Here is a 24165-nt window from a genome sequence, read left to right on the forward strand (position 1 = left end):
AACACCACGAGTTCACTGATGTGTGGCTGTGATATAGAGCTGGAATATATTTGGAATGTATAATTTATTTCAGGTATCTGAGGCACCAGTGAAACTTGGAGCAAGCAGTGAGTAAATCAGTCATACCCTTGTGATGACGGGGGCTGCAGCCTTTATGTTGCTCTGAAAATCCTGCTTCCATGCAGCCAGGTGGACATGATGAAGGGTGGGTACTGTTTGGGGCTGCAGGGACAAATCAGGGACCCCAGAGGAGGTGGTGATGTTGGGAGACTTTAATGACAGTGCTGCCAATGGGACACGACCTCTTGCAGAAAGGTCAGTGTTGCACAGCCCTCTGTCCTGGGACAGGGATCACCTTGAACCAGGTGCTGCCCAAAGAGCTGCTCCAAACCTGGCACCCACCTCCTCCCGCCAGGTACCACCTGGAAGCAGCAGAAGAGGAACCAGGCATAAAGTCCGCCCTCCTCCCTGCCTCTGTGGTGGTTGCCTTTGCAGCAAATCACTTTTTCAGAAATGCAGAAGATGTGAAATATGAAGACAGAAATTGCCAGCGACTTTTAATTTGGGTTCTGCCGTTTTTTCTGTTCCAGCTATTGATTTTCCATAAAGATTAATCCCTGCTCCCAGCCCTCTCTGACAGGCACTATCCGTATGTTTTGCTTACCCTGAGTCTGGAAATATATGTTTTATTAAGTGTCAGAGCTCACTAATGAGAAGAAGGAGGAAAATCAATTGTCTCCTTATATCTTGATCTCAGACAGGACTAACAAGTTCTTTATTTTGATGCTGTGGACAGGATGGGCAGAGTGACAAAGAGTGGAAGTGGCTGTCAGCTCTGCCACAGAGACAGCTCAGCTGATGAGGGGGCTAAAGGGTTATGTGGTGTTGGATGCTTCAAACACATTTGTATGTGTATTAATTCAAAGAGATTCACAGAGTGCTATAAAATCCTATAGTTGAATTGATCCTGATGCAAAGTGATGGAAAATATTAAAATTTCAGCTGCAGATTCTAATCAGGTTTATTCTCCTATCCCTAAAACCAAGAAAACAGCTTGTCCAGTTGCTCAGGGTAGGGGTGGCCAAAGGGATTCCATGTTTCCATGCTAAAGTTGGGATTCAGGTTAGTATTTATGGCAATAGAGTACAAGCAAGCTCAGTGCAAGTCTCTGCACAGCTCCAGCCATAAACCCCATTTCAAACATGCACCATGCTGTGCTCATAGAAAGTGCTCAGGTGGAATGAGATGAGCATTAATGTCCCTTCCAGACCAAGCCATCCTGTGATTCTATGATTCCTCCTTGGGCATCTGGCACAGGGCCCAGCTGGAACAGGAGGCAAGGTAAGCTGGACCTCGACAGGACTCTTCGCGTACCCTCAGACCACCAAGGCTGATTGGAAAGAACAGCTCCAGTTCCCAGCACACACAGTCCAAACAACAGTATGGAAACCCATGACACGAGCATTAACATTCATTTCCCAGAGAAACTTTGTGTAATTATCAAATACCAATCTCCAGTGGCCCTCCTCCCCAAAGAAGCTACCAACCTGCTTTCACTCATACTCGTTATCTCCCTTGTCTGTTAGACGATCACACCTGACAATTGTATAGTTAATCTCTTGGCAGCTGTGAAATGAAACAGTAAGCTCTGGCTGCCTTGAGAAGATGCATTGATTTCTTAAAATGACAGATCGCCTCCTCCCTTGATGTTCAAGCAGGAGCTCAGGGCTGGCGTTATGGATCCTGCCTGTCATTCAATTAAAAAAGCTTAGCAGAGATGCTCCAGCTGAGCTCACCAGACAGCATTAAGGCTAAGCCCTGACCCAAAGATTTAATAGCAGAGAGTACGAAGGCACCTTCAGCCCTGGGGACTTGTCCAGTTTGCTGATGAGTTCACCAGTTGTGGTATGGAGCTTGCCACCGTGAACCAGACAAGGCACTCTCTTCTCCACAGTAACACAGCTGACTGGGCAGCTAGGTCCCATAGGAAAGCAGAGCAGGAAAACCCTTTCCTCCCCAGAAGGAAGTTTGCTGCACTTAATGGAGCATTTTATATCCTAGTTCAACACAGCTCTTTCATAAGGATAATGTGTTTAACAAAACTCTTGACTGTGAAACAGCTGCAATGTCACTGTGGAGAGTGAAGCGCTGGTGACTGGCCTCAAATGGACTTTGCAACATTCTACCCCTAAGAGCAAATAAGCCCCCATTCTCAGTAATGTCATAAAGCCCAGCGGGCTTCATCTGATATTTAAATTAAATATTAGGAAGAAATTCTTCCTATGAGGGTGGTGAGGCCCTGGCACAGATTGCCCAGTGAAGCTGTGGCTACCCATCCCTGGCAGTGTTCAATGCCAGGTTGGTGGGGACTTGGAGCAACCTGGTCTAGTAAAAGGTGTCCCTGTCCATGGCAGGGGGTGGAACAAGGTGATCTTCCAGCCGAAGCCATTATGTGAACCTGCGATTCCACAGTTCCATCATTCTACATTCCATCTTCCCCGGTTCCACTGTGACCCAGCAGCGGGCACAGAGTGCCATGGCGCTGCCCCGTGTCACTGCCGTGTCACCGCTTTGCAGACACCGCAGACACGTCTCGTTGCACGGGCAGAGCAGACCTGCTCTCCCCACGACGGCCGCTGTCACCGAGCCTGACGCCTCCGAAGGTACGAGGGACCGGGGCGGGCAGGGCAGGGAAGCGGCTGGGAAGGAGATTACTGGGATCTACTGCCACCGCTACCCACAGCTGGGGCGTGGAACGGGATGAGCTTTAAGGTCTTTCCAACCCAAACGGTTCTGTGAATTACGGAGGGGAGGGTATGAGCGACTCCGGGGGTTGTCCTGGTTGGGCCGCAGCTCCCCAGGCCTGGGGGTCGCCGTGGCAACGGCCGCGTCCTGCGGGGCCGGGCCGGGCCGGGCCGCGGGTGTATCGGGCCGGGCCGCGCCGGGACCGGAGCACCCGCACCCAGCTCCCGGGCCTGAGGAGCGCCCGCACCCAGCTCCCGGGCCTGAGGAGCGCCCGCACCCAGCTCCCGGGCCTGAGGAGCGCCCGCACCCAGCTCCCGGGCCTGAGGAGCGCCTGCACCCAGCTCCCGGGCCTGAGGAGCACCCGCACCCAGCTCCCGGGCCTGAGGAGCACCCGCACCCAGCTCCCGGGGCCTGAGGAGCACCCGCACCCAGCTCCCGGGCCTGAGGAGCACCCGCACCCAGCTCCCGGGGCCTGAGGAGCACCCGCACCCAGCTCCCGGGGCCTGAGGAGCACCTGCACCCAGCTCCCGGGGCCTGAGGAGCGCCTGCACCAAGCTCCCGGGCCTGACGAGGTGGGTCGGAGCCCGAGGGTGCCCCTGCTACTGCTCCAAACCCCGACCTGGGTTAACACAGAGCCCCCTCCGTGGGTGATGCAGCCCCCCCCGGCTGCAAACAGAGCAGCAGTGCAGGGAATTCAGCCAGCCCTCCCTGGCAGGGGAAAAAAAAAAGGGGGGGATGTAAAAACATGGGGAAAAGCAAGGAAAATAAGCACAATGACAGCTCGGTGTGTGGGCAAACACATTGCTCGGCAGAGCCAAATCCCTCCAAGAGTGGGGAATGTCACCTGGCGCGTGTGCTGGTCCTGCTGCTTCACACGCGATGCCTGGAGCTGGCACTGCTTTGGTTTGGGTCGGTTTTTTTTTTGTGGAAAGAAAAATGTGAAAAGGAAATACAGCTTGTTTTTCTTTTAGTTGACAGCTCTCTTGGAAGATAAAGTTGCAAATGAGTGACTTACTATAAACTGTGGTGCAGCTCGGGGCCAGACAGCTGAAAGGTTTACAAATGCTTGGAATTCCTATGAGGAAGTGTTATTAGCTCTGTTATGAATTTAGGGGAAATGAGGCCAAGAAAAATGGCTTTGTCAAGTAGATCTCACCATCTAGCTTCTACAGGGCATGTAAGAATTAAAACATCCCAGTTAGATCTTAGTTTCAGAATACTGTATTTATTTTGTTTTCAAATCAAGTGTGTCCAGCTTGTGAAAGCTACCTAAATGTCCAGCTGGGTTCTCATTACAGTATCACTAGCAACAGGGACACAGACATTTATTTAGCTAATTGCTGTTTATGGTACATAAGCTGTGTGAGCCACAGGCACTTCAGCTAAAGCACAACAGAGAAACACCTTCCACCTTGGCACAGATGGCACCGCCAGCCAGAGCACATCTTTGCCAGTAAATGAAGTATAAAATCAATCCAGAATGGTTTGAGTTGGAATGGACCTTAAAGACCATCTCATTCCAATGCCCTGCCATGGGCAGGGACACCTTTTACTAGACCAGGTTTCTCCAAGCCCATCCATCCTGGCCTTGAACACTGCCAGGGATGGGGCAGCCACAGCTTCTCTGGGCAACTGTGCCAGGGCCTCACCACTCTCACAAGGAAGAATTTCTTCCTAATATCCTATCTAACCCTGCCCTCTGTCAGTTTGAGGCCACTCCCCCTTGTCCCCTCACTCCAGGCCCTTGTAAACAGCTATGATTAAGCCAGCAGAAGTGGTGCTGCAAGAACCACTGCCTAAACACCTCCATGGCAATCTGCTACCTGTTTACAGGTGCTCTACATGTGTGTCGTTCTCCTCCCATACACTGCAGAAAAGCAAGAAAGCAAGTAGACCTCATGGTCTGAGATGATGCAAACTAAAACCAAAGATAGGGGAAGCAGCACATCACTGAAAACATTGTCAGGTTATGACTGTCAATCCACTGGTGAAGGTAGAAGTGCAAGGAAAACGCTGTCATTCCTCTTGGAAGCTGTCGTGAGGTGGCACTCGGTGCATTGCATTGTTCTGCCTGCTGCGTTCCAGCTCACGTGGGGGGCAGAGGGTTAATTTGAATCACCAAGGTGATTATGTAGCTGTAGGAACTGGCTGAGAAGATGGGCCTCAAACCTCAACAGCCTGGCAGATTACAAAGAGAGAAAAATAGACATCTCTAGAGAGGCAGAAGAATGGAAAGAAATTGCTTACAGGAATACAAAGGTAGCTAATTAGAATGAAACAAGATAATAAGATAGGGAGAAATTTTGGCAGAGTGTATCAGAGAATAGTTCCTGACAGTGAATCTATTAAGCAGAGGTAGAACCTCTCGATGGTGGGTAGAGGGAGACCAGTTGGAAGACAAAACATTAGAAACCATACAAGTATAGAGGAAAATTCCTCTGGAACTACATCTAGTCTGACAGTTCTTTATAAGCTAAGCTTTAATTAAGAGAGAAGAGTCATAGCCATGATTGTACTCCCTCACAGCTGCTTTTCCTTTGGTTCTTAATGTTATTATTGTTGCTTTCCTACACAGCAGCCAAGCTTTGGAAGCATGGCTAAGGTTTTGCGTGAGAATGAAACCAGTTCGGACAGTACCGCACCCAGAGAAGAACAGGATGACAATGCCAGCATGGAGAAGTACCTGAGAAACAAAAACCTTGTCTTGGATTTCCTGAGCTCTGACTTGAACCCCCACCACCTCCAGTACCACTGGAACAAAGTTCAGTTTCTGAAGAAGTGTTACTTTTACTTGAAGTTTCAGCCCAGACACGTGTGTGTGAGAGACCAGAACAATATGATGATTTTTGCTGACATCTTGCAAATAGCAAACCCCTGCCAACTCCAGAAGATCAAGAAGGTGGGAAAAAAACAGACTGAAATCCAACTGGCACTTTTAACAGAGCTGTTGGAACAGTTGGAACGAGGTCGGGAGGAGTTGAGCCGTTATGTACAGATCTGTGACGTGGAAACTTTCCTCTCCCAGTGGGACTTGAATACAAAGAGAGTTCTTAAGCTCTCCATGTTTTTAAATAAGCTCATTGCCTTGGAAGAGCCAAGGAAGCTCCATGTCAAGCACAGTTTGGTGTCACAGATACATCTTGGAGGTGCTCTACACCCTCCCATTAGTTTTTCTCTCTATACGAAGAAGCCGCCGATTTTTGATCGGATAGAGTCATTTGCATGCCAGACCTGGGTCCAGCTCAAGTGGTTCACTGAAAGCCAAGAGTCACACCTTGAACGATGGCAGCTGGAGATCAAGCTAGTGACAGATGACAGTCAGACAGAACCAGGATACGGCCGGACCCAGGAAGTCATCTCCAACCCGTGTATAATCGACCACCTGCAGCCTGGCAGGTTGTATGAGTTCAAAGTGAGGAGATCCGACACTCACACGCTCGTCTACTCGCAGTGGCACGACTGCATTGTATTGAAGACAAAATCTCACCCTGTTGAGGACACCAAGGAAGCCCCCAGCCGCAGCCTGATGAGGCGGCTTACAAGACCGGCTCTCTCACTTTAATGGTTTAATGAAAAAGATGAGTAAGAGTAAATAAAAATAAATAAACGGTATGCATAAAATCAAACTCGTTCTGTTTTCAACAGCAATTTTACAGGCGCCTTCCCAAAATCTTTCCAGGTTAGCAGTAACCCATTTGAAATTTCTCACAAAAAATAACACCTTTAGGCAGCATTTGGGACTCAACAGTTGTGTCCCACTGCCAGAGGTGACAGGTGGGAGCAGCCAGAACCAGGAAGTCTCGCAGGACACCTCCAAAGCAGAGCACAGGAGAAAGAAGCATCTCCACCATCCAGTGCTTTCCATCCATGATGGATGCTCAGTGTCAGCTTCTTCCAATGATGTTTTGGGTTTTTATTGTCCTTCCTCCAAAATACCTGAACATGTGCCAGCTTAGAGACCTGAGATGTCTCTAAGCTCTCCAAATCACCCACCCAGACTTGTGTCCATCACTGGTTTCTCTCACCCTCTACACCCTGTGCCTTATAGGTACCTAAGCATGACTTCACCCCTCTGTAGTGCATGAAAAGATCACTTTAATTTAAAAAAAACCAACCAAAACCCAACAATAAATAACCCCCACGCCTCCCAACAAACAGGGAAGGGTAATACATCAATATGTAGAAAATTATTTTTCTGCCAAAAAACTGCAATTAATGTTAATTTTCTTTTTTAACATTTGGTTCAGTCCAAACAGAGCTGTCCCCAGACAGATTCTAGTCAAACCATTACATAAACAGACATTTTAGTAATAAAATTTATTATTTAAATAAATCTAAATCATTTTTACAATTATGGCTTAAATATCAAAAAAAGGAATGTTGAGGTTCATTCTTACAAACAGTCAAAGCAGATAAAAATATTTGTATCCAAAAGATCATTTGAGGTTTGCTGCAAGTCACAGACATACAAAAGATAAAAACCTGCCACATTTCAAGTTCCTTAATTCACACTTCATGACACTTGACATTTCATTTATATTTTTAAAAAACCCAACAATTTATTGCAGTAAATTGATTGTCCTGCACAGATCTGTCCAAATCCTCAAAAACAGTCCAGCTGGCCTGATGCTGGGCTCACCACTGGCTGCCTGCACAGGTTCCTCTTGTTCAATTTGTGCTCAAACTCTAGCTAGTGCAGAGGAAATTAAGTTAATGCTGTTGGATGAACTGACATTTGTGTCCTGCAGCCATGTGCTTTTGTCTTTGTGAGGAACACAGCCTGTGACTGGACAGATGCCCTGGGCACCACACTGCCAGAGTGTTCCTACTGGGATTATCAAGAGTTTGGTATTTTAAGAATATTGCTCGAACATAAAATTCTTTCAAAAGTAAATTCAAAACTCTGCATGCAAATGAAACCAGGCTAATTTGAACTCTTTTTTTCCCTCTATTGATTTCTATGATTCTCTGCATGAACATAAAGACATTACACGATACTCAGCTGTCACTACCATCTATAAAAAGTTTAATTGCACTTTCTGCTATCCCTGACTATTGCATGACCAGCCCTCCAGGAACCTGCTCATACTGCCAGATGCCCAAGGGCCCAGCCTGGCTGTAACTGCTGCTTGGGTGCATTTCCTAATCACCAGTTACAAAATACTTCCTCAGAGGAAAAAAAAAATCCACATATATTGTCTTGCAACACAGAGGTGACCAAGCAAAGCATTTCAATCTACCTCCATGGAGTAGAAATAAACAGTCTTTTCCCAATGAGAACAAAGGGAGTTGCTTTATGAGGACTCTCTTGGCCAAACCCATTCCAAGAGCACTGACTAAGCCACTACACTTGGGGTGAGTCTCCTTGTTTGTGTTACATGTATGAAATAAACAGCACAAAACCCAGGGGAGAAACTCTTCACTTACAGGAGTGCCACTGCCTGTGGCGTAAATCAAACCTCTCCTGATGGGAGAGGGTTTTTAAAGTCCTTGCCAGGAGTTAGTTTGAGAGACAAATGGAGACTTTCAGCCTCTTCTGCTGCTAGATAGTTGTTTATTAAGTCTTATCAGAGAAACAGAGTCACTAGTGTGACCCCAACATAGCACAGAGCAGAGAATGCAGGAGAAAGCCTAATTATCAAGATTTACACAGCCTTTTAAAGATAATTTAACCAATGGTTACTAAAAACGTGTATTATTTTCATCTTCCTACCAATTATTCAGCAACAGCCAGGAACTGCAGAAATTTTTGTCCAATAATCCCAAATTACTTTACTGCAGAATATGGAATAGTAGAAGAAGAAAAAGAAGGTTTGGAGAACAACAACAATTCTCCATTTTGATGTTTTTTGCTCTTATCTATTTACTACAGAGAGAAGCCCAAAACCTCTACATTTTCCACCCTGTGACAATCTTACATAGTAGTCTATCACCTAATTCACGCCATTGTATTTTCTAGTTCTTGTCTGAGGGTTGGTAGTTTTTTCCATGGACAAAGGTCAAAACAGTGTTATTCAGGGGGGTAAAAACCCTTCAAAAGAGGCAGAGAAATATTCTCTGCACTCTGGGTTCCTACACAGGAGAACATGAAAATGAGACCCACTGGTTCTAAAGGAACCAAGGTGGTTTTGTTAAAATGAAGCTGGCACCATGCTGAAGTAGTTATTCCAACAATTCTACTATTTTCTCATATTCTCCATAACATCTCAGAGCTAGATGATTGCATTTCAGTAGTCCACAGAATGATCCCCAGACATTATTTTGGAATTGCAGTAATATTTGCTTATCAGGCTGGCACAGAATCTTTTAAGATCCCACCCAGGATGACTTCAAAGAGGAAAAATGAATTTTAAACCTTACCAGCTTTTATCAAGCATCTTTAGAACCTGCAGGAGGTACTTCCTATGGGTTTTTATCCTTCATGGAATTGCCAGCCATATGCCCACTATTACACTTCAGTAGGACAAGAGCAAGCCTGGGTGGTCTTTGGCATACACCTCAAACCCCGCAAAGGCAGACTGCAGGAAGGTAGTTTAAAACTAGGAAGAGAACAACAAAACTTCTCCATAGGTTCTGAAGTCAAGTCTAACAGAGTCATGAGAAGAAACACAGAGTTAAATGGAGACTTTTCCAGACACAATGCTTTCCTATTGCCATTCCTCCACATGGGAAAGAGCCATGCTGGATTTCAGTTGCAAACAGTACGAATTTCCTCCTGCTATAGTGCTGTGACATCACAGGGATCCACACCACAAGGATAACTTGTGTCCCAGCACAGTACAGACTTGGTACAATGCCATGATTGCAGCTCAGCTCCATCCCACATGAACACCTAAGGACAGCCAAGCATGTGTTTTGGGGAGAGCCGAGGCAGGCACTTCATACATTCAGAATTGAAATGAGATAAAAGACACCCTCCCTCAAAACTGTCATGCTTCCAAAAGCAGCTCCATGATTCTCAGAGGGCACCATTCACCACAATACATCTCTACCAGCCAAATGTCACTGGGTGAAAGCAGCTTCTTTGGTGAACCACAGCTTCCAGCTCACAGCAGTTTGGCTACAGAAAATATAAAAATACATTACACACATACATGCCGTGGTGCACTTATCAAACCTCCTTCACTGCTCTTAAAAACTCAGGCCATAAGGCTGTGAAACAAATTCACAGAGTTAAAAGTTAATAAATTAAAAGCAGCTTTAAAAAAATGTGGGATAGGAAAGGGGGAGGGGTTCATCAGGAGATTTCAAATAAAAATCTGAACAGTTTAAAATGGGCTGACAAATCCCAACATTTCCTGGTAGGAGTCGTCCCCACTTTTCATTGCCTTTATGCTGGTGAGGACAACCTCCTTCATACAAAGAACACGTAAATCTATTTACAAAATCACCTTGGCCTTGGTGCTGCGATATTTACACGCTCAGAGCACAACATTTTGGCTAGACAAAGAGTGGTGCATGCATCTCTCATTGCTTTCCTCCTTCACTTAAAAAAAGAAAATAAAAGAGAAGTCTTAAAAATCCCCTGTCCTTGGATTTAAAATGAGAGGCAGTACTCAAAAGCTTTGGTCCTCCATGGCAAACAGCAGCTTGCTGTGCTGCTCTGCTACGTGCAGTCGTTCCACCCCGATGAATGGACTGAGCATTTGATCCCCAAAGTGCAACCCTGACAGCTGGAGTAAATATTTGGTCCCCCCAAACTGCAGCTGCAGTGGCAGGTAGGATGAGGGTTCTGCTGAGCAACTTTCAGTTACAAAAATAGTATCATCACCAGTAAATTCACATGCCCATCATCCATCTCCAATGCTTTTTGGTTTGCTAGAATTGGAAGTTCCTGCCCAAGGTTGCACTGATTAAGAACACCCCAAGATGCTGAAGCAGACACTGAAGCTGAGTGGTCGCGGTGCGGGAAGCTCCCAGATCCCCCGCTGCATTTGGCTCCGTAGTTCATTGAATAATGGAAAGATTTGGTCCTTCCCAAGGCACACATAACGCTGTTCAGGCAGAGAGGGCCCGTCCTCACCGGCAGAGGGTTGGGGTCCTCCTGACACGGATCTCCTGGGCTGCAGTGCAGCAGTTGTGCTTGTGGTAATGTTGGATCAGTCTCCCCCACAAAGGGTTGCACTCTAGGAGGTACCGGTTCCCTGTGGGCACAGGGATGGGAACAGTAGGTTAGTGGTCAGAAGAGGCTTGGCTGATACCATTTTTGTCTATAACCTCTAGCTAAGGGGGCTGGGTCACTTGCAGGGATGTATCTGTGAAATTCCAACTCCCTTTTCCATGCTGTCATATCTGTGAGCAGCTTCCCTACACACCACAGCCTACACCTGCATGATTAGGAGCAAAATGAGCAGCCAGATTTTTCTTAGGAGAGAGCTCTAGCATGAAAGCAACAGAAACAACACGGTCCAAAACAAAGGGTGAGAAAAACTAACTATACTTGCTGTATTCAAGCTGTGAATGAGCCCTGCTTTGCCCAGATTGCCCAATTTCAAACCCCCAGACTAAAGGGCAAAAGAATAAAGCAAGACTACTGGTTGTACTAGTTTGGACCACCACCCCTTTATCCAAGCATCCCATTCCTCTGCAGGCCTGTGCATGGTCCAGTGATACCAACCTATGATGCAGAGTCCTTCCTGAGCTCGTGTGATGCCAACATTGACCTGGTTTGGGTTGGTAACAAACCCCAGGTATTTCTTCTGCCAGCTCTTTGTGGGCTTCCTATCGATCTCAGACCGGGGGCAGGAGCGTACAGTTGACAGAATCACATATCTCCATTCACTTCCTAGAAAGTGGAAGCAAACCTGAGTTTTTTAGAAGGAAGCATCTGGCCATTTCTCCACCCCACAGGACACTCATTTCTCTACTGCCACCATCTGGGTGTCTCCAGCTTTGGAGGCCTTTGGACTCCTGGTTGTTGCTTTCCAAAGAGAATGAACATCTTGTGGCAGTTCTCTAACACCCTTCTCAGATACAGAATCACAGAATCACAGAATCACAGAATCACAGAATCACAGAATCACAGAATCACAGAATGGTTATGTTTGGAAGGGACATTCTCTGTTCCAACATCCCTGACATGGGCAGTGAACCTTTCACTAGAAATCTTCCACTAGAGATCCTCCACCTTCCTGCCTTCAGCAGCCTCACCCTGCTCAAGCACTCCAGAGGCTTCCAAAGGATTTATTATAATCACAAATCACCCAGAAATCTGGTCTTCCGTGGCTGAAATGACCCTGGGGTAGGGTTTGCTCAAAGACTGTATCTGTGAGCAGCTCCTCAGGAAGGCAGGAGGGGACAGACCCAACACTCCCCCTCCTGTCCCCTCACCTTGACTCTTCATGATGGTGCAGACGGTCACTCCGCGGATGCCCTCCCTCTGTAGGCTCTTGTTGATCTCGGACACCTGGGCGCTGTAGGGGCTCAGGATGGCGATGCTCTCCGGCCGGATGGTGCCATCTAGTGTCAGCTGCTTGGCTATCCTCACCTGGAGGGACCAGCGTCCTGCTCACCTGGGAGCGGGGCCGGGGGGCAGAGCCCCCCACCATCCCTCCCCAGGGCAGCAATGGCTCCTGCCTTGGGGTCACGCTGCCCTACACCTGCCTCTGCCAAGGGGCCTCCTGGTGTGCTCCAGAGCCGGGAGGCACCAGGCAGACACTGTTGATCTTTGTATCTTTATCATCCTTCCACAATTCCAGCACAACACCCTCCCTTTGCATCCCCAGCAATTCCCCAGGACCCTGCTCACCGCCTGTGCCACTTCCTCCAGGTTAGCTTTGGAGTTCTCGTTTCCTTCCTCAGTAGCAATCATGAGGGAGTGCTCCTTCCCTTCTATGTGCCCAAAGATGATGGGGCAGCAGTTGTTATCTTTGTGGTGGAGCGCGCTGGGTTTCTCAGGAAGCTGAGGCCATGTTCTCAGCCGCCTTTCATAGAACTCCTGGGATGGGAACTCACAAATCCTCTTGTGCTGGCAGAGAAAAAGGGGGAAACTGAGGTGAATAAAACCCAAGGAACTTCTCAGCCTGCAGCATCTTTCTGGGCAGGCTTCACCCACAACACCATTCTGCTGGAGCTGGCACTGGTATATTCCTATATAATCCTGTGTCTAGGAAGGAGAAGCACTAATGGAGAATATCTGATGTTCAAGGTAAGCCCTAGCAGCATTTTGTGTGACGGAGAGAAGACAATCCACTGGAGGGCCTCACCATGCGGTACTGCGTGTCCAGCATCCACGCCTGTCCCTTGTAGCGCTCAAAGAGAGATGTCTCCATGCCAAGACTCTTGCAGACATCGTTGTTAACCACCGGCCGCAGCTGTTTGTGATCCCCCAGCAAAACAACCTGGAAGGAAGAGCAGACACCTCAGCTGCAAGGTGGTGGCACTGGCAAAAGCCATCAGCTCTTTGAAAGGCTGTTTGTACATGGACATTCGGTGCTACTTATTTATGTTATGCTTACAGAAACCTCAGCCAAATACCACATTGGACATGGTATAAAGATTCTGTCCTAGATAATGTTTCCATGTGATGGGAGGAAAACAAAGAGCCATAGAATTCTAGAATCACAGAATGGTTTGAGCTGGAAGGATTCTTAAAGCTCATCTCGTTCCAACCCCATGCCATGGGCAGGGACACCTTCCACTAGATCAGGTTGGCCCAAGTCCCATCCAACCCAGTCTTGAGCATTTCCAAGGATGGGACAGCCATGGCTTCTCTGGGAAACCTGTGCCAGGGCCTCCCCACCCTCACAGGGAAGAATTTTTTCCTAATATCCAATCTAATCCTGCCCTCTGTCATTGTGAAGCCATTCTTCCTTGTCCTGTCACTCCATGCCCTTGCCCAAAGTCCCTCTCCAGCTCTCTTGGAGCCCCTTCAGGCACTGGAAGGGGCTCTGAGGTCTCCCTGGACCCTTCTCTTCTCCAGGTTGAACAACCCCCACTGTGTCTATGCTTTTTATCATGTTAATACTTTGTACCTGGGCCAGAACATTTTTTCGGTGGCAGTGATATCCACCCCATAAAGAAACACAAACCTTAAAACCCTAACAGCTCTTGGAAGAGCAGCATGGTAAAGGATGGAAGATGTTTGAGAGCCCTGAGCAGCTGTCCCAGGGACACGTCTTTGGCAGGGACATACCTTATCAGCACGGTGGTGGCAGACTAAGGGGATAAGGGTCTCAGGCTCTGTGGACATGGCACACTCGTCGATGATTATCTGCCTGACATCGAGCTGCTGCTCCAGGATGCTGGCAGATGCTGCAGAGCAGGTGCACAGGATGACATCGTGACACGCCAGCTGATAGGCACGACCTTGCGACAGCCAACCTTTGTACCTAGTGTCAATGCAGAAAATACCACGTTGTGCATAAGGGAAACACCTCCAGATTCCTCATGCAGGAACCAGGCAGAGGCTGTGCTTTCCCAAATGATTATGGCTTCACCTCCCTCCCCAGGATGAGCTGGTGTTCCCAGGAAAAGGCTTTGGATGGACACTGTAGGAAATGTGCTTTGTCCCAAACTCAACAGGGCAGGGGGTCCGGGTGAAGGATTCAAGGTTCACACAGGTATAACAGGAATTTTGGTTCAGGTGGACAACAGCACCAGTGCAGAAGTGATTCTGAGGCTCTGTGCTGTACCACTAACCTCGAGCTCATCACTTTTTATCATTATTCTGAACACACAGTTTATTAATCTGTGCTTCAGAGGTGGCACACAGCCAAAGTCAGCCATCTCTCACCAGGGTCTCTTCCTACTCACTCCTTTGTTTCTTCTTCTGTGATCTCCTCTCCGTTCCTCACCCGAGCGTCAAAGTGACAGATCTCCTGCCAGAATTTGCTGGGTGCCCGCCGGATGCGATGATGCAGGATTATTTTGCTGAATAAAGAGTCAACATATAAATATTTTCCCTTAACACTGAGACCTGAGTGATTTCCTCTACAGTGAAGCAGACCACACCACCTGCCTATGTGGAGAAACCCCATTAGCTAAAAAACTCACAGCGAAACTTTCCTATCTTTGTAGACCCAAAATTCAACCTCAATGACATAAAATACAACCACTTCCCTTTAGCAGCTGCAAGCAGGAATGAAGTCAGAGACACTCAGAGCTGTTTCAAAAGGAGATGAAAACATCTAGGGACTTTTCAACAACCTGGGTTTCCTGACTAGGTGCTACATTAGACTGTACACGTTCACTTGAAAAAAATTAATTACGAATTATTTATAAAGCAGGTTAATAGTGCTGCTCGCAGTGGCGGAGGGAAACTGTATTTGCTCTGGCTGATTCAGCATTACTGATGCAGAAGCCACCTCTCCCCAGCACCCTAGGAGCCTGCAGGGCATGCCATCCTACCTGAGCTCACGTTTTGGCTTTGCATCCCGTAGGGATTTACGGGTTATGTTCCGGTTGCTCCCTGGGTACGGGAATTCCATGGCCTCAATGGCCTCCCCATAAACCCTCAGTGGTTTCAGGTTCTTCGTTTTCATCAGCATCTCTGGAGAAGGAGGGCAGGTCTGGTCAGACAGCACTAGGCACTGGTGATGCTCAGGCCTGTCCCTCCCTGCCCCTCACTCATCATCCCATCTCCACTGGTCCTCTCCCTGCAGTGCAGGGCCCTCTGTAAGGACCAGCCCCACTTTCTGCCCCTCCACACCACGTGTTCTGCCTCCCACCAATACAAGCCACTTCAGGGGCATAAAAGATGGTAATTACCAGCAACAACATCAACAGACTTGTTGGATGGGCCACAGTACAAGATGCACTTTCTCCTCTCATGCTTTTCCTCTTCCAAGCATGGTGTTTTGTCCTTCTCAACAGTCTCCTCATTCAGTTTATGGAACCAGTAGACAATGTGAGTTCCAACAACCGTCTTCCCCGTGCCTAGAAAAAAAGAGAAGCATGCTGAGAACATTTTAACCACAACACTCATGCTCTGGATCAGCATCCAGATGATCAGCCATGAAATAAAATCAAGAGCGGAGGGGACTGCCTTGCACAGCTGTGGGTGATGCCAACCCACGTTCCCTTCTCCTGGCTCAGTGGTCCTATGGAAGCAGCAGATCAGCTCTCACCTGCCATTCATACCACAGCAGGTGTGTTCTGCTGTCCCCCCTTACCTGGTGGGCCTTGGATGAGCGTGAAGGGTTTTCTCAAAGCATCCAGAACAGCCTGGGTCTGACTCGTGTTAAGTTTCCAGTTGCTGCCGGGGATATCAAAGGATTTTTGCTGCAGGAATCTGGATCTTGTCACTGTTACAGCAAAGAGCCAAAGAAAACAAATGTAAAGAAGGTTACTGAGGGCAGCACAGAAGAAATTCAGCAAGAGGGTGCAGCAGGTACCTAGTGATGGTGGTCCATTACAAGACCACCTAGAAGTAATCCTTGTCCCTTGCCAAGATACTCTGCCCATGAACCCTCTCTGTGAATCCTGGGGATGACAATCTCAGCCATGCCAGCCATCAGCAGGGCATCCCAAATTACATAGCAGCTCCTCTGATCCCCTTGTCAGGGGAACCTCCTGGTGTGGGAGAATCACCCCTATGGCAAGGGCCCAGAGAAATTGCCAGGGCACCTGCCTGGCCAGAAGCAAGTAGCCACAAGGTAAGAAAGATTAATATTTGCACTGACCTTTTTGAGGAGGTTCATGGCCAAGGGCGATGCTTTTAGCAAGCTCAGAGGAATATTTGAGCCTCCAAAGTGCTTTTTCTTTGCGTCTGACAGACAGGGAAAAGTAAGAATGAATGGAATGTAGCATAAACCAGCAAAAGTTGTAATACAGCTTTGCACAACTGCCTTACTTATTCTTTCTCTCTACTTTGTTGTTGCATTAACTCCTTCCACAAAAATAACTTATTTTGCTCCTCTGGATCTGGGACCATTTCTCAACTGATTGAACAGCTGAGCCTCCAAAGATGTTGAGAGCAAGGAGCACAACTCCTGCCCCAACTCTGTTTTATTACAGCTCACCCCCTTTTACTGGATTAGCTTCCAATTTTTTCTAAAATTCATGATGCAAAAGGAAGCACATTCTGCCCTGAGAATGCTACAGTACTGGGGGTGCATGGCAGCCTGTGCTGTGTACAAGGAAGGGCAAACTAGACAACAGCTCTGATTTTAAAAAGAGCAGAACTTGCTTTGCAGCACAACAAAGGGGAATGATTTGGAAATCAGGGAGCTCTTCTGCTAAGCAAACTCCACTGCAGGGCTTCACTTCACCTTTTATAACACATATTGCAGCAAGCCAGTAACATAAGAAGTGGGTACTCAGGGAAATTTCAGCACTTTCCCCCACCTTCCCATTCTCGGGGACAATCAGAAGAGCATGAGACCCTCTGGAGAACAGACCTGAGGAGTGCTGCCACACCCCCCAAAGACCCACAGCCCAACAGTATGGCAGTCAGAGTAAGGGTAAGGGCAGGTTTTTCAGAGGACCAGCCACAGCAGTGAGGAAGGCCCTTGGGGGTGCAGCAGAAAGGTCCTGTGGGAAGCCAGGTTAATGAGAGCACACTGCTGAGCCCACTTACATGTCTGGCAGCATCTTTGGAATGAGCTCCACCGTGAACCTGGCAGACTCCTGTGAGATCTCTACAGGGATGTTCTCCATAGACATATAGTGGATGTAAAAGTTCATAGTCTGCTGACCAGACCTGTCTGACTTCTCATCATCGTTGAACTCCTCCGTGACTCCGTGAGCCACCCAGGTGTAGGTATCGGGATCAACCACAAGTTTGTTCTCTGGTTTGCCATTGTCAAGCAAAGACAGGTTCTGGAGGCCATGGCTAAGGCATTCCTCATCACTCTGGAGGCTCTTGGGAAGCTTCAGCCCACCTAAACGAATGCACAGGTAACAGTGGAAGAAGTCCACTTCAATGGAGCACTCCTCCAACCACTTCTTGTTCAGCACAAAGCTCCCTTGCAGCTGTCCTTTGCTTGTCCTTTGCTTTGCCCACTTTATTTTAATATCACGGAGGACAATCGAGTCGTTCTCAGCCACGGCACACACCGCAGACTCCATGGCACTCATGGGCATCCACACCTTGTTGTACTCGGTCGTGCTCTTGTACCTGTCCTTGGACTGCAGCGTGGCGTAGGCCGAGAAGCAGTCGATCGGCTTCTCCGTGTGCTGCAGGCAGACCTCAAACCCCGCTGTCACACACCACAGCTGCATGAAGGGCACCAGGAAGCCCTGGCTGACATCAGTGGTGAGCTGGAACCGCAGCGCGTCACCGGCGCTCAGCTCCAGGGACAGCTCCATGTAGTGGGAGCAGGAGCTCTTCCTCACCCAGCCTATGTGCCGCTGGTACAGCTCCTTGCTCTGCCGCAGCACGGACGCAGCCCTGTCAAACTCCTCGTTCCTGATGGCCGTGAGCACGTCTTGCCACGTCTGGGTGCGGAACAGGGTGACGCTCTGGTCGCAGAGGGGTCCTTCCCGCAGGCTCTGCTCCTTTGTCTCTGCAGAGTACATCCTTCTCTTCCAGGTCAGCCTGATGCTGTTCCGCTGCTGGATGAACACAGGCTGCTCTATCAGCTGAAGGGACCTGTAGCTAATTCTCTGCGGATCTGGAAGACTCTCGTTGTTCAGGGGAAACAAGGCTTTAAAAAACCTGCTCATCTCTTCAATATCCACCACAAAAGCAATCTTCTGCAGGACTTGGTCCTTCAGCTGGCTGGCCATCTGCAGGGAGTGGGCTCTCTTCTCATATGTCATGGCCTGGGTATTCTTCCTGTTGAAGTCATGACAGAGAAACTCGATGTCATCCACAGAATAGATGAGGGGCTTCTTGCGGAGCACGGAATGAAGGTGCCGCTGGACCACGACATCCATGTACCGGCGGATGGGAGAGGAGGCCCAGGTGTAGGAGTCTACGTGCAGGGAGTAGTGGCCTGCCTTCGACTGGACGGTGGAGTTGGAGCGACAGAAGTAGGAGCGGCTGAGCATTCTCCTGAACTCCAGGGTCACGGGGGCCAGCTTTGGGTGGATGTCATCAGTGACAACGAGGTCGAGCATCTTTTGGAAGTCATGGGCATTAGCAGCTAACTGCAGGTGCTTCCAAATGGGGCCCAGAAGACTGAACTCCACATTTTTAGGGGAGTCTTGTCCAGGAGGCATTTCTCCCAGATGATGCAAGAGATGGATGGACAAAGGAATGATGTGGCTGTACTTGTTTTTCATGTGTGACAGCTGTGTAAGACTTGGCTCACACTGACACCGGAGAGGAGTGACATTTCTGGTCACCTCCTGGTTGGTGAGGAACTCGGCCACAAAACTATTGAACATGATCATTAACTCCTCTATCATCTGATGGGACCCTCTGTTACCTGGGGAACTTTCCTCATCCAGCCGGTCATAGAAACAGTCCTCCTGCAGCCGGAACTTCCGATGGATCCTGGAGAAGTGATAAGCCACAGCTATGCAGTCCTCCAGGGTATCAAAACGAAGGGCTTTTGCTGCTCCCCTGTAGCAGTTCTTAATGCAGAGCTCTGCCTCCTCATAGGACAGCTGCCTGTCCGAGCGGATCACGGAGATGGTGAAGATTCCCTTTAACATCTGATCAGTCTCCTTTTCTATGGTGACAAACAAGGAGATCACCCGTCGATCTTTCTGCGGCAGGAGGCTGCAGACGTCTTGGCTGATTTTGGGTGGGAACATGCACAGAGGCTCCTGCTTGGGAGCATAGTAGGTGACACCCCGCTTCTTTGCTTCCAGGTCCAAGGCACTGCCTTTGGGAATGATGCCAGCCACGTCTGCAATGTGGATCCCAATCTCATAGTGACGCCCCAGATCCCTAACGCTGATAGCATCGTCCAAATCCCTGGCACCTTGGGGGTCAATAGTGAAGGTCATATAACTCCGACAGTCCTTCAGAGTTTCCTTGGTGAGGTTTATGTTGCTGTTGGAGGTGTATTTGGCTGCCTCTCGGGTGACAGCAGCTGGGTATTTGTTCTCCAAACCATACTCCAAGGCAAGGATCTTTAAGCCTTCTTCCAAAGTCAGTGCTGCCTGTAGGATCTCTGTTATTATCCCCAAAGGGTAGTAAAACCCTTCCCGCCAGGAGATGACCTGGACACAGAAGAACTGGCACCTCCTTGTCTCCTGGTTGATCTTCTCACAGCTGACCACTCTGTACTTTCCATTGACAAACCTGCGGATGGGAATGACATTGGGTTTCTCCTTCAACCCTGGGACGAATATTTTGGTGACAGTGGGATCAATGGGTATCATCACACGGGGATCAAACTCGTCCATCATGCAGATGAAGGTCCGTTCTCTCTCAGCATGCTTCAGGATGCCCACCACCCTCCCCTGTGGGCGGTGGCTGCTGCTCTCGCCTGTGCTGTTCTGCAGGATTTCCACCAGCACCTCGTCCCCAGTGAAGGCTGTCCCGCAGTTAACTCTGCCTTTGATCTGGATGTTCATGGCAGGGGAGTCATTGAGGGTGAAGGCAGAAGCTCTGTCAAACCCCTCTTTGATCAGCTCACACCTCTTGTACATTTTGGGGTGCATGTGCAGGTACTGCTGCATCATCTGAGAAGAGAAGCTGACATACTCCCACTTGTCTTTCCACTGGTTTGAAGCCTCCGACTTCACATTCAGCAGCCCTTCCTCGGACACTGTCACCAGCACGTTCTTGCTCTCATCTAAGAGCTCCTGGAGGATGGGATCATCAGCATTCATGCTCTCGCCCTCAGAGCTTGAGGAATCTGTGTCGCTGTCCTCCTCGTTACCCTCTGGGCTCCTGCTCCAGCTGTCCTTGTCACATGCAGCCTGTTTGATCTGAGCCATTGTCAGGTTCTCCGGGAAGATGCTCCCCTTGTCAATGCACTGCTGGATGAACCGTTTCCACACTTTGCTGCACTGGCCATGGGAGCACAAGGCCACGGCGTCCCCCACTGCAACCACCAGTGACTGAGCCCGGGTCATGATGGTGTTGAGCACTCTGGCCTCGTTGAAGAACTCGAGGTGGTGGGAGGCTGAAACGCGCAGGCTCTTGCTGGTGTGGACCGTGCTGATGATGATGACACGAAACTCACGCCCTGCACCAGAGGGGACAAGGGAGAAGTCACGCACAAGAACCCAACAGGGAAGACCCTGCCTGGCTGCCACCTGTCTACACTGTGTTACGTGGCCATGGACTGATGTAACCTTGCTTGGCTGAAACAATGGGAGTCACCTGATGTGAGTAAAGCAGCTCTTGGGGATCGTGAGATCCTCTGTGCGTGAACCAGGATGGACATCCCAAGGCACCACCACCCACACACCAGGGAGGGAAGGACAGCGTGGAGATGGGATAAAGGCAGAGCACTGGAGCAGTGCAGCCATGAGCACCCATGGAGTAGCCCAGCGAGCCCAGTGCCACCAGCAGCCCCTCCTTGCAAACACGGGTAGAGTTTGCTGTGAATCCCAAATTCCCTGAGGAACTGAGGGTCTTGCAGGAACAAGAGCAGTGATCATTTGCAAGGATCCCTCTCCCCCTCAGGAAGAGCTCTGCTGATCTGCTGATCACACAACAAATAACAACCAACAAGAGGCATCCTAGTGATGTCAGAGCTGGGAAGAGGCTGCAAAGAAAGGGTGTGGAGATCACAAACTCTCCCTGGGGTCAGTTATTCTCACCACCAGGAGTCCCAGCTGAGCAATAAAAAAAAAAAAGATAATGAAAACACGGATGAGTCATAAACTAAGTCCTTGAGGACAAAACCAGCCTTATTCCTCTCTTGTGATCCAGAGCAGGAGACTCCTCCTCTAGTGAGCTGTTCTGTGATTGGTACCCACAGGCCATCCTGGTTTCAATTCCCTTCTGTCACTGCCTCCCTCGCTGGTACTTAGGGCTTCACATGATTCACACATACTCAAGTCTCTGGGATGGCACTTACAGGGTTTTTACCCTCCTACAAAGCAACAGCCATATATTTGAAATGAGTTGATGGGTGCAGATTTAATTCAGTGTGAAATCTTATTCACTCAGGAAAAGACAAAATCAAAGAACTACCAACCAGAAGGGGATGGAAATCAGCCAAAGGACTTCCAGGCACTCCCTCCTACTTGGTGTTACATGGACTGCGGTGGTGGCAGAGACACGGAGAGGGCAGGGGAGCTCTGCCAGGCAGCACCTCCCAGAGAGGTATTTTTCCACAATAGCAGCCAATATTTTGCATTTTAAAAAGAAGGAAAATTTAAAGATGTTGGAAACTCATCTGCTAACACCCCAGTGTCTCTTCCTCCCGTCTGTTACACAGTGGCTGTAGTTGCTATGGACCTTCTTGTCCACCAGCATGACTGCAAAAGCTGTGTATGACTCTCACACAAAAGATCCCAAAATGCAGCCAGGCATGAGGGACTGTGGCACAAGACACAAACCTGGCAAATTTTCGTAGTTTTCCACCACCACATCTTGTAGCTGCTTTTTCCTCAGCTCCTGTCTTGTTGCAGAAACCTGGTAAGAAAGAAGCACAACTGAACTCAGCTCAGAAACACCCCCCACCAAACACCAGGGTCCCTCATCCTGCCCAGCTGCAGGTTGCCCAAATTACTTGACAGCAGCCACATATCCGGGCTGACTTCAGCCAGAGCTCCCACTGCCCTGTCATTAACCTGCCTAGAAGATGCTGATAGAAGTGTTTAACTAAGCCATTCCACCATCTCTGCTCCAACCACCCAGGACATGCTACCTAAATGGAGACTGCCTCAAAAAAACACTGAAGGCACGTGAGACCCCAGATTTCCTATTTTTAATTGCACAAATAATCATAAATAGATTAAAAGGTCTTTCTTAGGGAGTGTTTAGTCAGCAGTGCAGGCATAGCCCCGTCAGGTGGAATGCAGGATTCCCCTACGCACCTGCATCCCATGGGAGACCACACAGATCTTCTTCAGATCCCGGACACCCCACTCATCTGGCCACCTCTGATAGATCTCCTTCACTTTCTCAATCACTTGTATTATCTCAGAGACATTTTGCCAAGAAATCATGGAGATATCCCTTTCAGCCATGCCAGACACGTGGCAGAACACGAGGGGATAAATTTCGGGATGGGGTGGGATGTTCCCACTGGCTTGGATAGCGTTGCCATTGCCGATGTAGAAGTGCTTGGAGACAAACTCGATGATGCCGGCAGTGGAACGATAATTCTCACTGAAGATGATCCTGCTCTTCTTGGCCACCTCATGCCTCTCCCTCTGGTAGAACTGAAAGAGCCGGTTCAAGAGGGTGTGATCAGCAGATTGCCCACTCCCAACAGAGAACAGCTTTGGGGTTATCTGCATGTGGTCCCCAGCCAGGACAATGCGGGTCTCAAAAGTGGCATAGGAGAGCGGAACCAAAGCTTCGCACTCCAGCATCTGCGCGGCCTCGTCGATCATGATGTGGGTGAAGTAGCCTGGGGGGACCCTCAGGTTCTTGGATAGCATGGAGGTGGTGATAATGATGTGGTGCTTGTCGATCTCGGCCCGCGTGGGGTGGCGGAACGAGCGCTGGTCCGGTGAGAGGCAGCAGTACATCTGCGTGATGGGGTCCATCATGTTGACCGACCGGTCGGTGGAGATGATCCGCAGGGGAACAGCCCATGGATGCCCCGTGGTCACGTAGTTGTGAAAATACTCCCGGATGTAAATGTCAGCAGCGCTGGAGGGGAAAAAATAGAAAAGCATCAAGGAATTGTTGGTGCTGTTCCTAAATTCTGTGGTACAAAGTTCTCTCTCATCATTCCCCAACACACATCACAAAGGAACCGGTGTCTACTCAGCCACCAATTCCCAGACTCTTTCCAGAGTATGGTTTAAAACAGGAATTGGTACTTGAGACTAGGACATCTCTTGACACTCTTATGGAAAAACGTGATGTGCCCAATAAAACCTGTGGCCCTGATGCTGTCCAGGGCCAAGTGAGAAGGAGCACTCCTCTGACAGCAAAGCATCCCCATCCCCAGGTGAGACAAGACCTGCAAGAGAAGCTTTCGTGCAAGCAAACAGCCTGGAACAGGCTAGGATTAGCAGTCACCATCTATTATGCATTAAAAACTGAGGCAGTAACAGCCTGCAGGATTGGATGTGGACACTCTTTTCAGCATAACTGCTCTAATTTTAACAGTCTTGGCCTGGTTTCTCTGAAGGCAGATCCAATGGCATTCAGACCAGATCTGCGTTTTCTCTTCCCCAAACTCTCCCTAGAAAAGTCAATAGATGGCTTGTGCACAGAGCCCAACAGTCTTCAAGGGCAACTAGAGCACAATATTATCCCAGTATGGTCAGGCAGCAGCTGTCTACGTCTTGCAGTACACAGTAAAGGCTGGAAAAAACTCTCTCCAGCCCCATTCCCATTTTCTAATGGGGCAGGAATATAAGTGTTCAAGGCCACGTTGGACAGGGCTTGGAGCAACCTTGTCTAGCGGAAGGGTTTGGAACAAGCTGTAATGTCCTTTCCAACCC

At 48.9% G+C, this 24165-nt stretch overlaps 2 protein-coding genes across 3 annotated transcripts in view; one reads left to right on the top strand and one right to left on the bottom strand.

The window, feature by feature from the left end:
- Positions 1–5323: 5323 nt before the first annotated feature.
- On the top strand, positions 5324–6307 carry FNDC11 (fibronectin type III domain containing 11). The gene has a single exon (XM_069034437.1). The coding sequence runs from the start codon at positions 5339–5341 to the stop codon at positions 6305–6307; it is 969 nt and encodes a 322-aa protein (XP_068890538.1). The 5' UTR covers positions 5324–5338.
- A 528-nt stretch (positions 6308–6835) lies between these two features.
- The window catches only part of HELZ2 (helicase with zinc finger 2), a 30923-nt gene continuing 13593 nt past the window's right edge, over positions 6836–24165 (bottom strand). For both annotated transcript variants that reach the window (XM_069034556.1, XM_069034555.1), the window contains exons 7-20: positions 22579–23362; positions 22099–22174; positions 17264–20774; positions 16368–16453; positions 15858–15989; positions 15454–15621; positions 15094–15235; positions 14500–14616; positions 13880–14075; positions 12951–13085; positions 12494–12712; positions 12076–12232; positions 11363–11530; positions 6836–10889 (exon numbers count right to left, since the gene is read on the bottom strand). In XM_069034556.1, coding sequence (XP_068890657.1) covers positions 10765–10889; positions 11363–11530; positions 12076–12232; positions 12494–12712; positions 12951–13085; positions 13880–14075; positions 14500–14616; positions 15094–15235; positions 15454–15621; positions 15858–15989; positions 16368–16453; positions 17264–20774; positions 22099–22174; positions 22579–23362 — 6016 coding nt within the window. In that variant the 3' untranslated portion in view covers positions 6836–10764. The remainder of the gene's footprint in view (positions 10890–11362; positions 11531–12075; positions 12233–12493; positions 12713–12950; positions 13086–13879; positions 14076–14499; positions 14617–15093; positions 15236–15453; positions 15622–15857; positions 15990–16367; positions 16454–17263; positions 20775–22098; positions 22175–22578; positions 23363–24165) is intronic.

This window comes from Aphelocoma coerulescens, chromosome 20 (genome assembly GCF_041296385.1).
Source record: "Aphelocoma coerulescens isolate FSJ_1873_10779 chromosome 20, UR_Acoe_1.0, whole genome shotgun sequence".
NCBI lineage: Eukaryota > Metazoa > Chordata > Aves > Passeriformes > Corvidae > Aphelocoma > Aphelocoma coerulescens.